At 42.5% G+C, this 15,666-nt stretch overlaps 2 protein-coding genes across 2 annotated transcripts in view; both read right to left on the reverse strand.

Annotated features, from left to right (window-relative positions):
• Nucleotides 1-15,666, reverse strand: part of LOC118377620 (sorting nexin-12) — a 133,938-nt gene that overhangs the window by 82,816 nt on the left and 35,456 nt on the right. The gene's annotated exons all lie outside the window — the stretch shown is intronic.
• LOC118377579 (ubiquitin-like protein 3) lies at nt 7,639-15,559 on the reverse strand. Its single transcript, XM_035764518.2, has 5 exons — nt 14,669-15,559; nt 11,634-11,742; nt 11,196-11,282; nt 10,737-10,814; nt 7,639-10,529 (listed from the first exon to the last, which is right to left on the reverse strand). The coding sequence occupies exons 1-5, from the start codon at nt 14,693-14,695 to the stop codon at nt 10,477-10,479; spliced, it is 354 nt and encodes a 117-aa protein (XP_035620411.1). The 5' UTR covers nt 14,696-15,559; the 3' UTR covers nt 7,639-10,476.

Consider the following 15,666-nt stretch of genomic DNA (forward strand, 5'->3'; position numbering starts at 1 on the left):
ACATTGGCCAGGCGGTTTGATTCCAGTTTCATATGGTCCAGTTAAATCTCACGGCACCACTGTGTAGGTCAGTGAATGACGAAATGTGTTAAAGGAATGGGCACACGTCCAGATTAGGTCACCTCTCCTCCCCTTCTGGTCCAGTGATCCAAAACACAAATAGACACTAAACTTCAAACAAACAACTCCTTACTAATACTTACCTTTCTGGTGCCTAGGGAGTCGACTGTCTGAGCCACTGAGGAGATGCAGAAACCAGAGCCACCCATTCACAAATCATCATCATCCCCATCATCATCACCATCATGGAAGAAAAACAGAGAGATGAGAAAATGCAAACATGAACCAAATGGAAGTCATTAAAGATACATATTCATGACCGCAGACCAGAGATGTAACGCATGTCATCTGATCAAAGCCTGAGAGAAATATGATTAATCATTTGTCAGAAGTAAACAATGTTCTTTTTGTGGTAATATTTATGTAAACCAATGACAACAGCTGTCTGGATAATATTTATGTAAACAGCTGTCAGGATATCTATACTGAATCTATATCCTTGTCACTATATTTAAAGATCATCTGTTTGGTGGCACAGAGCAGACAAATCAGATAGATTTACAATATGTGGTTTATTAAAACTGATAAACTGTTTTGATGAACCAAAATAACTTAATGTGCATGACTAAAGTGTAATCAAACACAAAGATAACAACATTTAATCACTTTACATGAGCTGTTTGATGGCTGAGAAGTAGCTGATTCTGAACCATTCTGAAGGGCATGTAGTTACCAAGTTTTGGCACAGCTTTTCTTTGTATAATTTATTTTGTATGTTTTTCTTCCTAGCTTATTTTTTCTCATTTTATTTCACTAAGAGTTTGGATAGAAACCAGTCCCATAAAGTGACCAGTCGCCCTGCTCTAACAATGAGCACACACAAGCCAAATCCATGAGCACACACAAGCCAAATCCAAACAAATCTATGGCAAAATGTTACTGTAGAAAAACATCAACTGGCCCTATATTCATTCACACATCATCTTTGAGCTATTTGTATTATGATCTGCAGCCCCTAGAAGACTCTGCTATTACTATTCCATCTAATATGATCACTAATACCACTGCTAAAAGTCAACACCAGGGCTAACCTATTATCCTCAGCAGATCAACTCATCCAAAGAGGCTGGAATTGGGGGCAATTTCCAAACGCCTGAAGGTACCACGTTCATCTGTACAAACAATAGTATGCAAGTATAAACACCATGGGAACACACAGCTGTCATACCACTCAGTAAAGAGACACGTTCTGTCTCCTAGAGATGAACGTACTTTGGTGCGAAAAATGAAAATCAATCCCAGAACAACAGCAAAGGACATTGTGAAGATGCTCGAGGAAACAGGTACAAAAGTATCTATATCCACAGTAAAATGAATCCTATATCGACATAACCTGAAAGGCTACTCAGCAAGGAAGAAGCCACTGCTCCAAAACCACCATAAAAAAGACAGACTACTAACTGCACATGGGGACAAAGATCGTACGTTTTGGAGAAATGTCCTCTGGTCTGATGAAACAAAAATAGAACTGTTTGGCCATAAAGACCATCGTTATGTTTGGAGGAAAAAGGGTGAGGCTTGCAAGCCGAAGAACACCATCCCAACCGTGAAGCACATGGGTGGCAGCATCATGTTGTGGGGGTGCTTTGCTGCAGGAGGTGCTTTGCTGCAGGAGGGACTGGTGCGCTTCACAAAATAAATGGCATCATGAGGGAGGAAAATGACGTGGCTATATTGAAGCAACATCTCAAGACATCAGTCAGGAAGTTAAAGCTTGGTTGCTAATGGGTCTTCCAAATGGACAATGACCCCAAGCACACTTCCAAAGTTGTGGCAAAATGGCTTAAGGACAACAAAGTCAAGCTATTGGAGTGGCCATCACAAAGCCCTGACCTCAATCCTATCGAAAATTTGTGGGCAGAACTGAAAAAGCGTGTGCGAGCAAGGAGGCCTACAAACCTGACTCAGTTACACCAGCTCTATCGGGAGGAATGGGACAAAATTCACCCAACTTATTGTGGGAATCTTGTGGAAGGCTACCTGAAACGTTTGACCCAAGTTAAACAATTTAAAGGCAATGCTACCAAATACTAATTGAGTGTATGTAAACTTCTGACCCACTGGGAATGTGATGAAAGAAGTAAAAGATGAAATAATAATTATCTCTACTACAATTCTGACATTTCGCATTCTTAAAATAAAGTGGTGATCCTAACTGACCTAAGACAGGGAATTTTTACTAGGATTAAATGTCAGGAATTGTGAAAAACGTATGTTATGTATTTGGCTAAGGTATGTAAACTTCAGACTTCAACTGTATATTGTTCCCTTTTACAGTGGAATTTTATGAAGGGACAAGGGACCATCTGGTAAAATCCACTGACAAAAAAAAATTGATGTCGCAAAACGATGCCCGGTGGTTGACTGGGTGGCTCCCTCCACAGTTCTACATTGGTGCCACTACTTCTTGGCTGTGAAAACAGTAGGACTATGTTGATTTGAAACCCCTTTCCCTCTCCACATGCCAAGGCAAAGTCCACGTCGCGTCCTTGACTTCTGTCTAGTGTGGGTCCTTTCATGTGGAACGAATGGAGTCACATGAACTGGTGTCATTTTTCCAATTAGGAGAAGAGGGGATGGCTGGAGAAGGGAGTGAAGAGAAGGGAAAGACTGCTTCAGTCAGTGTGTGAACACTCATTCACACCCAGCTGTGTGAGTTTAAGCCATGCGAGCATGTGTGTGGTGGATGTGTGTGTGTGTTTTCATACTGGCCTACTGAACTCTTATAACTCCACCATGAGTGGGGTTTTCGTGCATTAAAAAAAATGAGACGGAGGAATGCACACGCTGTAAAAAATAGGCACAAGTGTACGTACACACTTTCACACAGACAGACAGCGACACACACCGAAACAACTTTCTCACGCATCCTGTCTGGCTTTCTCCCACACTACTGTCTAACCAGGCTGTACAGAAAGGTTGACTGACTTAGAATGACAAGCTCAGACTCTGTGGTATCAGTAGCTTGTCCTCAGTCTATGTGCTCAACTGTGTGTGTGTGTGCGTGTCTGCACTCACAGCTGGTTTTAATATAAGTGGGACTGACAAGGCAAGATGTATCTGCACCAGCCAGAAGCAGGAAGGGGGAAATGGATTCTGGTAGGCTTAAAAAACAGAGGAATTAAAAAATGTCACAACAAGGTTTGGAAACATTCAAAGTTTACCAGTAAAGTACTGGAATTTGGTATCGTTCAAGGATTTTATGTAATCTATCACTAGACATCTAGTGGCCCTTTTGGGTACTTCAGATTATTAACAATGTCTAATTATCTCTGAACCTTTATCTGGCCTTATCACAGGTAAAATATGAAATAATTAAATACATTTTTTTTTATTGAATGACAAACCTGTAAAACATTATCCTAAATATACCATTGGTGTTTAATACGAGGATTTCAGCATGAAATATACTTATATATATATATATATATATATATATATACTGCTCAAAAAAATAAAGGGAACACTAAAATAACACATCCTAGATCTGAATGAATGAAATATTCTTATTAAATACATTTTTCTTTACATATTTGAATGTGCTGACAACAAAATCACACAAAAATGATCAATGGAATTCAAATGTATCAACCCATAGAGGTCTGGATTTGGAGTCACACTCAAAATTAAAGTGGAAAACCACACTACAGGCTGATCCAACTTTGATGTAATGTCCTTAAAACAAGTCAAAATGAGGCTCAGTAGTGTGTATGGCCTCCACGTGCCTGTATGGCCTCCCTACAACGCCTGGGCATGCTCCTGATGAGGTGGCGGATGGTCTCCTGAGGGATCTCCTCCCAGACCTGGACTAAAGCATCTGCCAACTCCTGGACAGTCTGTGGTGCAATGTGGCGTTGGTGGATGGAGCGAGACATGATGTCCCAGATGTGCTCAATTGGATTCAGGTCTGGGGAACGGGCGGGCCAGTCCATAGCATCAATGCCTTCCTCTTGCAGGAACTGCTGACACACTCCAGCCACATGAGGTCTAGCATTGTCTTGCATTAGGAGGAACCCAGGGCCAACCGCACCAGCATATGATCTCACAAGGGGTCTGAGGATCTCATCTCGGTACCTAATGGCAGTCAGGCTACCTCTGGCGAGCACATGGAGGGCTGTGCGGCCTCCCAAAGAAATGCCACCCCACACCATGACTGACCCACCGCCAAACCGGTCATGCTGGAGGATGTTGCAGGCAGCAGAACGTTCTCCTTGGCGTCTCCAGACTCTGTCACGTCTGTCACATGTGCTCAGTGTGAACCTGCTTTCATCTGTGAAGAGCACAGGGCACCAGTGGCGAATTTGCCAATCTTGGTGTTCTCTGGCAAATGCCAAACGTCCTGCACGGACGTTTGTTTCTGACTGTTTAAGCAGACACATGCACATTTGTGACCTGCTGGAGGTCATTTTGCAGGGCTCTGGCAGTGCTCCTCCTGCTCCTCCTTGCACAAAGGCGGAGGTAGCGGTCCTGCTGCTGGGTTGTTGCCCTCCTACGGCCTCCTCCACGTCTCCTGATGTACTGGCCTGTCTCCTGATAGCGCCTCCATGCTCTGGACACTACGCTGACAGACACAGCAAACCTTCTTGCCATAGCTCGCATTGATGTGCCATCCTGGATGAGCCACTTGTGTGGGTTGTAGACTCAGTCTCATGCTACCATGAGAGCACCGCCAGCATTCAAAAGTGACCAAAACATCAGCCAGGAAGCATAGGAACTGAGAAGTGGTCTGTGGTCACCACCTGCAGAACTACTCCTTTATAGGGGGTGTCTTGCTAATTGCCTATAATTTACACCTATTGTCTACTCCATTTGCACAACAGCATGTGAAATGTATTGTCAATCAGTGTTGCTTCCTAAGTGGACAGTTTGATTTCACAGAAGTGTGATTGGCTTGGAGTTACATTGTGTTGTTTATGTGTTACCTTTATTTTTTTGAGCAGTTTATATATATATATTTCTTCCCCCTTATTTTGGTATGTCAATATGTATTTGCTGTCAATGTTTTAACGTCAAACTGGTGGCAGTTGTGGAAAAAGTAAATTGTAGGAAGTGACAGAGTTCATTGAAAATAATTAGTGGTGTAAAGTGCTTAAGTACTACTTTAAAGTATTTTTACTTAAGTCATTTTTGGGGATATCTGTACTTTACTATTTATATTTTTTCCAACTGTTACTTTTACTTCACTACATTCCTAAATAAAACAATGTAGTTTTTACTCCATACTTTTTCCCTGACACCTAAAAGAACTCGTTACATGTTGACAGGAAAATGGTCCAATTCACACTTATCAAGAGAACATCCCTGGTCATCCTTTCTGCCTCTGATCTGGCGCACTCACAAAAAAAAACTCACTATAAATGATGTCTGAGTGTTGGACAGTGCCCCTGGCTATCCCTCAATATAAAAAGAAAATACATTTGTGCAGAGTCTGGTTTGCTTATTATACGGAATTTGAAATGGTTTATACTTTTACTTTTGATAATTAAGTACATTTAAAACCAAATACTTTTACTCAAGTAGTATTTGACTGGGTGACTTTCACTTTACTTGAGTAATTTTATATGAATATATCTCTACTTTTACTCAAGTATGACAATTGAGTACTTTTTTCCACCTCTGTAAATAATGCCATTGTTGACTAAATGCTTTTTTCATGAATTAGGCTATTTTCACTTGAACCATGTGGTCTATCTACAAGAAACTTATGGACACAGATATAACCAATTAGTACTATACAGTGGGGTAAAAAAGTATTTAGTCAGCCACCAATTGTGCAATTTCTCCCACTTAAAAAGATGAGAGGCCTGTAATTTTCACCATAGGTACACTTCAACTATGACAGACAAAATGAGAAAAAAATCCAGAAAATCACATTGTAGGATTTTTTATGAATTTATTTGCAAATTATGGTGTAAAATAAGTATTTGGTCACCTACAAACAAGCAAGATTTCTGGCTCTCACAGACCTGTAACTTCTTCTTTAAGAGGCTCCTCTGTCCTCCACTTGTTACCTGTATTAATGGCACCTGTTTGAACTTGTTATCAGTAGAAAAGAGACCTGTCCACACCCTCAAACAGTCACACTCCAAACTCCACTATGGCCAAGACCAAAGAGCTGCCAAAGGACACCAGAAACCAAATTGTAGACATGCACCAGGCTGGGAAGACAGAATCTGCAATAGGTAAGCAGCTTGGTTTGAAGAAATCAAATGTCTTCCATTATTAGGAAATGGAAGACATACAAGACCACTGATAATCTCCCTCAATCTGGGGCTCCACACAAGATCTCACCCCGTGGGGTCAAAATTATCACAAGAACGGTGAGCAAAAATCCCAGAACCACACGGGGGGACCTAGTGAATGACCTGCAGAGAGCTGGGACCAAAGTAACAAAGCCTACCATCAGCAAGGGCATTGAAGATGAAACGTGGCTGGGTCTTTCAGCATGACAATGATCCCAAACACACCACCCGAGCAACGAAGGGGTGGCTTCGTAAGAAGCATTTCAAGGTCCTGGAGTGGCCTAGCCAGTTTCCAGATCTCAACCCCATAGAAAATCTTTGGAGGGAGTTGAAAGTCCGTGTTGCCCAGAAACAGCCCCAAAACATCACTGCTCTAGAGGAGATCTGCATGGAGGAATGGGCCAAAATACCAGCAACAGTGTGTGAAAACCTTGTGAAGACTTACAGAAAACGTTTGACCTCTGTCATTGCCAACAAAGGGTATATAACAAAGTATTGAGATAAACTTTTGTTATTGACCAAATACTTATTTTCCACCATAATTTGCAAATAAATTATGTGGGGACTGTATATTAAAACAGAAGATTCCAGTAACTTTGGTAAATTACCGGTAACGTTGCAACCTTAGTCACAACCCACTGCAAGTGCAGAGCCTCAGACATCTAATACTCTTATGATGTTCACACACCTATTACCCAGAGTGCCTGCAAAGGGCCTCTGAGAGAGAGGGGGAGCTGGAGGAGGGAGTGTGAGATACAGAGCCCAAGATGAAGAGGGGAAAAAGAGTGACGGGTCTCCCAGGGCCTCAGAAATCACTACAGACAGGCCTCCGCTCTGCCACATGCAGCCCCTCTCCCAGATCACGGCTTCCCTGCAGAAGAGAGTCCCCAGCCAAGGCCAGAGGAAGCTGGGTATGGCAGCTGTACTCCACCCCACCCCTGCCGATCACCGCAGCAGCATAGCACACTGTACACAGAGACGGCCCAGCTGAACCATGTGTGGTTCTGTTACCCTTGGTCGCCAAACCTGGACTGGGGCCCACTCTAACACACTGGACAGACTGACCGCACGTGCCAACTCATGCAAGTTATTCATCCTGAAACAGTGGTATCTGTGTTTAGAGTAGTGATGCTTTCAACAGATGCTGCTTCCAGGTCAGAGATGCTGGTTATCACCTCACAGTTGAGATCCCTTTGTTATGACCATCGCTCTCCTCTCTGTGTTACTTCATCCACTGCCAGACAGAGCTAAAAACAGACAGAGACATGAGCAGATGCATGGAAGAACAAGTAGTTTATTTAAAAGATTAAGAACAGCAGTAGGTTTTAGAATAAATCTGGGAGCTTGACAGCACTTTTCCTAACTTTAATTGCCAACGTCAACTGGAAACCTGGAGCGCTCTCAGTTATACGTCATAACCAGGTTTTTGGAGAGAATAATATTGAATAATAGGAGTTCGACCAACTGTTACGACTGAATCACTACAACATGCATAGCATTTTATATGGGGTCTAAATCGCAGACAGAATCCAAGATGCACAAACTTATTTCCAGCACCAAAACTATATAAATTGGTATCAGAATGTATTAAAATAGCCATTTTTTTATTTTGATGTATTTAACCTTTATTTAATCTAGTGACTGATTACTACCTACCGTAGTTATCCAAGTCCACATAAGGTAATCCATCAAAACACTGATTCATATCCATTGTTAAGGTAATTTGTGATATTGGAGAGTAATATTGATCAGTCTACTACTTAACTAAATTCATTGCAAAGAACCTCTGAATAATAGATAACGTCAGCCAACCATTATTACAGTCAGAGGAAAAGGTTATGTAACAGCCAACATCAAATAGTACATTCTGACCTTGGAGTATCACACATGGAATTCTTATCGGTACAGGGGCTCCCGAGTGGCAATCCGGTCTCAGGCACTGCATGCAAGAGGCGTCACTACAGTCCCTGGTTAGAATCCAGGCTATATCACATCCGGCCGAGATTGGAAGTTCCATAGGGCTGCGCACAATTGGCCCACCGTCGTCCAGGTGTGGCTGGGGTAGGCAGTCATTATTTTAACTGACTTGCCTAGTTAATTAAAAAAAAAAATACAAGTATGGGACTCAACCAGGTGGTGTTGAACAATGATAGCCCAGGGCCTAGGATGAGAATGGAGTAGCTACACAACACTGCCACCCAGCGGCCATCCAGCTGTTCTACTACTGACAAAGAACATAGATCTGTCCCCTATATCACAAGTCACAACCTCTACAATGAAGAATGCATATTGTCCAAGCAGTGTTCCACACTTTAAAACTTAGAACATTTCTTTAAGATGTTTTATTAATTTATAATACAAGCTTTAAGCAGACAACATTTCATTAGTATTCTTTTTTTTTTATACATTTATTCATATTGAGCTACATTTCATAGCAGTGACATTGGTTGACGGCCACTAACCAAAGGACACTCACTAAAAGGAAGGATTCACACTGTTTCCATGGAAACCACAGCCAAGACCAATCTGTTCTACTCCACCACCTGCATCACTAACCTCCAGTGTTCACACACACACACCGTTTTTAGGTTTTCACAAACACACACCCATTACTCAAATACACAAACTGTCTCCATACACTCAGTCATTTCCCCAACCTATCCACTCACACATACAGTCATGTAAAATTAATACGCAATTCCCACACACACTAACTCCTGGGACAAAAGGCATTCAATTAACAGGAGTCAGACATCAGCAACTGGACAAACAATATCAATACAAGATAAAAATTGACATTTTCCAATTGCAATATTAATGATATTACTGAATAATTCAACAATCAAAAAGGCAAACAAAAACAGACAGCATCCAAACAAAAAGGAGGTCAAATACCATCATCATTTCCTCCTATTTTCCAGAGGGGAACCCTCTCCAAGGACTTGCTCCCTCATGCCTCTAGTCCTAATGTCCTGTAGTTGGCCATGAAGACCAAATGCCAACACCTCTCTGTTGACTGGCTCCTGGTGTCGATTCCCTTATTCCTCACTGAGGTCGGACGGGGAGTGGCGAGGGGGCTGTCCCATGGGACGGGATGTAGTCTAAATGGTCATGTTGATCAGAGGTGGAAGCCATACAGAATGACAATGGTCACTCAGAAGCAATCCTTCAATACTTTTCACTCAGTTAAAAAAAAGGTGGAAAAAAAGCAGGGCTTCACAACCAGGGGGAGAATGTGTAGGAGTTAGTTCAGATTCTTCTAGCTAGACCAGTTCATCATTCACCGTCGAGGTGATCAAACACGTGACAATGCCACACACACAGGTGTCCCTTTACAACTTTGAACTCTTCCTCTGTTGGTCCAAGTCCAGGAACAAACACGAGTGTGGCCCATGTCAGAGATACACACCACTCCACTGGTGCTATGGCGGACTACACACACCCTGCTAGTAGGAGTCAACTACTGTACTGTGCATGGTCTACATTGGGTGAGGAGGATGGCACTTTGTCTAACAGTAGGACATTATTCTCTCTTCCTTTGTAAGATGGGGAGATTAAGACGATACAAAACAAACAAACACGAGAAACACTTTCTAATAAACAACCCAGTTAAGTGCAATGAGAGGTTTTAACGCCGTTCTACAAGAGCCATGGGAACTTCCATTTCATTAGCAGAAAGATACTTGGAGTCAATGCAAATGACCAACGCCACAGTACGGGTCAATGTTCCGAAGTCATAACTATGACAGTGTTCCTGTGGGAGGTCTTCAAAACCTGTATGGTCACCCAGCTATCTCATCCTGGGTAACCACGGAGATATGTACAAATTCTCAACATGGTTTTACAACACAGAAGAAAAAGGCAGAATCTGGCAAAAGGGTGAAAAAAGAAAATTGATCTGAATAAATGGGTACAAAAAAAAAACAACCTACAAATAATTCCAAAGCCACCGATTAGGCCAGAGTGCCACAAACATGTGCCAGACAGCAGGCTGACAGCTCTGTGACCCATCTCCCTGTGATCTCTCCAAATCCATGGTTGACGGGCAGACAGAAGCCGAGCAGGGGTGAATGTGGGGGAGGGTTAAGGGGAGGATTGTGGTTTGTTGTCGTCTTTACAAGAGCAGACAGCAGTTGCTCTCCGCGGTCTTCTCCCGGTTACGCTGACCTACAAAGACGAGGACGATAGAAAGAAACTTGGTAAGACAACTGCAAACACGACAACTAGAGAGCAAATATCACCAGACTTTCCGGTTCAAAAGGGACCATAAGGCCTAAAGCTGTAGCAATTACAGCTCAACATGGTCCCTGACAGCTAGGTGATGGGATGGGTTGACCTCCTTGAGATGAGAGAACGAGACGGAGGGGTTCTCACCATGGGAGTTAGGCTCTGGCAGGGTCTCTCTGGCAACCAAGTGCATGACAGTTGTTCGGCCAGGGGGCAGCTTTAAAGCTTAGAAAACAAAAAAGGACAGACAATGAACAATTAATATGCAGAATATATAAATCCTCTTTAATTATGGTATTACTAAACATGTTCCGAATGCCCATTCCCCACCCTTAAGTGTGGCACGGGTAACCCTCTAGAGTCTAAGGCCACCATCGGCGGATGTGGTGGATTGAGACACAGCCCATGCAAAAAAACTGAATCTCTCTTACTCAACAGTTGATGTTTTTAGTATGCTAATTAGATGTTTGCGGGGGAGTGGACACCGACTCTAGGGTCAAACTTAATTTCAAATGACACAGGTCATTCAGTCACAGTATTCGCTAGTAAATTTCAGACATGTAGGATGAGTGTGTGTGTGTGTGTGTAGGAGGGTCCATCAAATACCTCCCAGGGTGACGTTGCCATGCAGGAAGCGTCCCTGGAAGATGAGGCGTAGGATGCTGGCGCTGCTCACCTGCTCCTCCTCCCATCCTGATGGAGCGATGAGACAACACACAGAAGCTCAGGGGAGAATTGTTTTTATCGGCACCAGAAACACTCAGAGACACTTCCTGCAGTGGTTGAACCCACACAAACATTACTACCATCATCAGGGGTGTGGAGATGGAATAAAGTGTTACGACACAAGGCATGGTCCAATAGCTGTTCCTATAACAGTAACGGACATCAAAGTGGGCTTTCACAACAAGAAATAGAAGTATGCCCAGTACACTAAATCAGACAGTTGAAGTGACCTAATTAATTCCGCAATACAACTCAATAGAAAACAAGACAGTGAAGTGGTAGTTTCTTGGTCCACCTCCCAACATGCAAAAAACTCACCCAAGGGCCAGTTATCAAAGACGTGCTTGGCGATGTCCATGGCTGAGTCGTTGGGGGAGAAGATGAAGTCTTGCGTCTTCCCACTGACCAGGATAAGACGCAGGTTCACCTGTAATGGCCCAAACAAAACATCTGAATAATCCTACACATGCTCCACAGAAATCACAAGATTACAGTATAATAAAAGTCCACATTTCCACCCCATCGAGCAATGAGAGGCACGTAGCGTCGCCTAATCACATGGAATCCTTCCGTTTTCTCTCACCTCAAATGACATGAGATGACCTTTGGAAGCCTGCACCAAAACTGGCATTCCAGTCTAATTAGATTTCTCTGGTGCAGCTCTCAGCCCCTTTGACTGGGCTGCTTCCTTCAGAGAGGACTGAGCTTGTTGTGTAGTGAGCCCCTATAGTAGGACGGGGCATAGATAAGGGTGGAGCTGGGGGGTGATGGGGTGGAGGGGGAGAACAGTGGGCCTTCAGTGGCTTGAGGCAGGGAGCAGCTCCTCTCTCCGGGCTGTCGGCCTAATGTGATAACCCCAGGTGTCCCAGACAGGCCTGGGCCACATTATTACATTGATATTGCCAACGCGTAACCCGGGGGGGTGGGTGGGTGTACGTGAAGGTCTTAGAAAGGGCTTTTCCCTGCTCTTCTTTGTACCCACCCAGTCCACTAAATGAAAGCATCGAAAGAAAAAAAAAATACATGAAAATGTGTTTGACATGTTGCCCTAATCGTACTAGCACCTCATGACATGTTTCCCCAAAGCCTTAAAAGGCTCCTAAAACAAACAGAGACCATTTCATATGTATTAGTCATTTACAGAGTCCAAAAGAATGGTCCTGGTTTACTCTTTAGGAGACTTGGGTAATGGCACTTAAAACAATATATATAATCTTGGATTTAAAATAGTTATTTGGTTTAACGGTTACATCATCCACATGCTGTTTGCAGAGTTCTGCTGGGAATAAACGGCAAAAGAGAAGGACAAGGTAAGGTCCAGTGCATTGAGTCAAATCCCAAATGCCACAGAATAATGAATCAAATGAATAAAACCAACTGACTATTTCTGAGAAATCATAGTACATACAAGTCATGAAATTGAAATCCCATTGGGCAATAGGGAAACATAATTTCACATGAAGTAGATTGAGGTAGTGCAACTCTGAGGTTTCCTGTCAGACACTCCATGTAGGCTATGTAAATGGGATCTATTATCAACTCATGAAACATCCGCTACGGTAAGTAGCCTTAAGCATACACAGCAGTGCCTGCACAAGAGGAGACCCAGGCTCAAAGCCTTCCCTCCTGTGGTGGCAGCAGCCCCAGGTCAGAACCTCTGATAGGGAAAAATGCTCTGAAGCATCATTATGGATGGAAGGCACACCGTCTCCACCCCTCCTCTGCATTAGTTGACGAATCGTAACACGCTGCACACACAACCACTGCCTCACATTAAAGAAAACAATCAAAAAAATAGTAGATATTGGTATTCCACCAGAATCCAGAAAATGCCTGGGAAATCATGGCATTCCAACCATTAGGCCTACCAATACTATTATAATTTGGAGACCAATATCAATGTTACGTTAACAGATGGGTATTTCCCCCACATATTACAATGTGTTAATTTGATCCTAAACTTTCTCTGTTGGTAATCAGGGAAGCCAGAACAAAGAGTGTGCCACCAGGTGTGACGTCAGGACAGTCCTACAATGATCCGTTTACAAACATGCCAACCCCCCTAAGCAGAGGAAGTCCCTCCCCCCTCCCCCCATGAACTGCATAACCCCCCCTGTGGGGTGACATACCCATGTCATCATTAACAAGCTTTAACCCCCCCTTATCCACAACCAAACAAAAAACAAGCTAGAATCTGCCCAGCTGCCCTTTATTTTAATCCATCAAGGATATACTGTTAAGATTATCCAATCAAGAGACAAACAAAAATGCGCTTTAAAACTCAGATTTGAATTAAGAGAAAAGGTCTGCAACATGCATGCATTGAGAACAGATATGTGACAATGAGAGATTCTACCAAATAAGCAAAAGTAGAGGAATCCAGAACACCACAAGCTGGCATCAGTACACAACAGTACAGGCAGTCCAAAGTAGCCTACTAGCTTCTGCATTGATTTTTAGATTGTTTATGATTTCAATTTGACTGGTTCTCCTCAGTAAAAAAAAAAAAAAAAAAAAAAAAATCCCCTCTCCATCCATGCCTTAAAAACCATGTCCGTGGCACTTGTGTTACACTGGTCATACAGGTTTGTTTAAGAAATGAACAATACCCAAGAGGGTAGAGCTGTGATTTGGGGATATGAATCAAATCAGTTAAAGGTCCAATGCAGGCGTTTAATTCTCAATAGCAAATCATTTCTGGATAACATTTAAGTAGCTTAGCGAGATTAAAAAAAAATAAAAACAAAGATTTTTTTAAATAAAAATTTAAAAAAGAAGTTTCTTAGCAAAAAGGACAATTTCTCAAGCAAGAATTTAGCTAAGACTGTCTGAGAATGTTTTGAGTGGGGAAGGGAAATTTAAATGAGCTGTTATTGGCAGAGAGGTTTGGAACTCGATTGGTCTATTAACCAATTTACCACATGGTGACATCACCATAGAAGGCCAAAACTCCCTCCCACTAAAACTGGCTGACATTTCAGGCAGTCTGAAAAACAGCTCTTACACTAAAAGTGCATTATAATTTTCACAGCATTATTCCAACCTCAGTGTGGAAATGTTTATAAAAGCACAGGGGGGGGAAAAAAAGAAAAAAAATCACGTTTGACTGCACTGGGCCTTTAAGGCTCACCTCTACAAAAAATGTGGGGCAATCTCAAAATGTAGTTTGACTGATGATTACAGAAACAGCAGCTATTCTGTTTGAGTTAATCCCTGATCCTAAACTAGCCTCCAAATACATTCAGACATGGAAAACAGAACACGCACTGTAACCACGTCAATATTAGACATACACAGCATTGGATCTTATGCAGTAACTAAGGATTGGTTGTTGGGTTGCAATTAATACTCACAATATCGACATCCCTTTGAGTTGTCATGGCTCTGAAGCTGCTCTGAACAGAGCCGACTGGGCAGTTAGTGTTGCGCTTTGCTGATGGAGACTGGGCCAAACCCCTGGCACAAAGAACACTGTGTGCGTTTCACTACTCTCTCAACCCCCCACCCCCCCTCCTTTCTCTGCTTTCCACAGCCTGGCACCAACTCAACCGCTCTGACCAACGTGAAACATAAAATTGGTTACAAGATTCGCCTGTTGATGTGATATCTGCGAACGATGGTGGCTAGGTGTCACGCGTATGTATCAATTAACCACTGCCTAGCAATCATACACTGTCAGACGGAAGCTATTTACATACATAGCATTTGGCTACACATTAGCTAGTTAGCTAGCTAGCTTCAGTAGCTTGCCAACACTAACGTTACTTAGTTAACAAATGGCTATAAACTCGTTGCTTTATCCTCGACAGATTAACTCAAAATCAACCGTATTGCTTGACAAGATCTAACGCTGGCTTGTAACTAGTAGCATGGTTGGTTAGCAAGGAGATGACACCATAAGAAACGTTAGTTAGCTGTGTTAATTTACAAGGTAGGTAACTAATTTATGTAGGTAGGTAGCTACGTTGCTAAAATGTAACTACAGTGAACATATGACTGCGGCAGAAAAGAGGAACTGTGGGAGCACAGAAAAGACAACCCGCGATATCACGACCGTTAATCTTAACAAAAAAAAAACTCACATCTCTAAAGACCGTAATGGTATAAAACAAATACTTAAATATATAAGCATCCCAATGGTTAAACGTATCCCACGTTTGGGTGTCTCTTTCCGTCAAATAACATCGAACCTAACTGCTGCTTGTCGAAGAATAATGGCAGGACATTTAAAGACACCGGAAATCAGCTGTTTGTCAACATAGGAAACGAAAAGTATTTCTGGGAGTTGCAGTCTTGCCATAAGATTCCATTTTGATTGAACAAGTGATGAAAGTCGGACACGAAGGAAATC

This window comes from Oncorhynchus keta, chromosome 4 (assembly GCF_023373465.1).
Source record: "Oncorhynchus keta strain PuntledgeMale-10-30-2019 chromosome 4, Oket_V2, whole genome shotgun sequence".
Taxonomy (NCBI): Eukaryota; Metazoa; Chordata; class Actinopteri; order Salmoniformes; family Salmonidae; genus Oncorhynchus; species Oncorhynchus keta.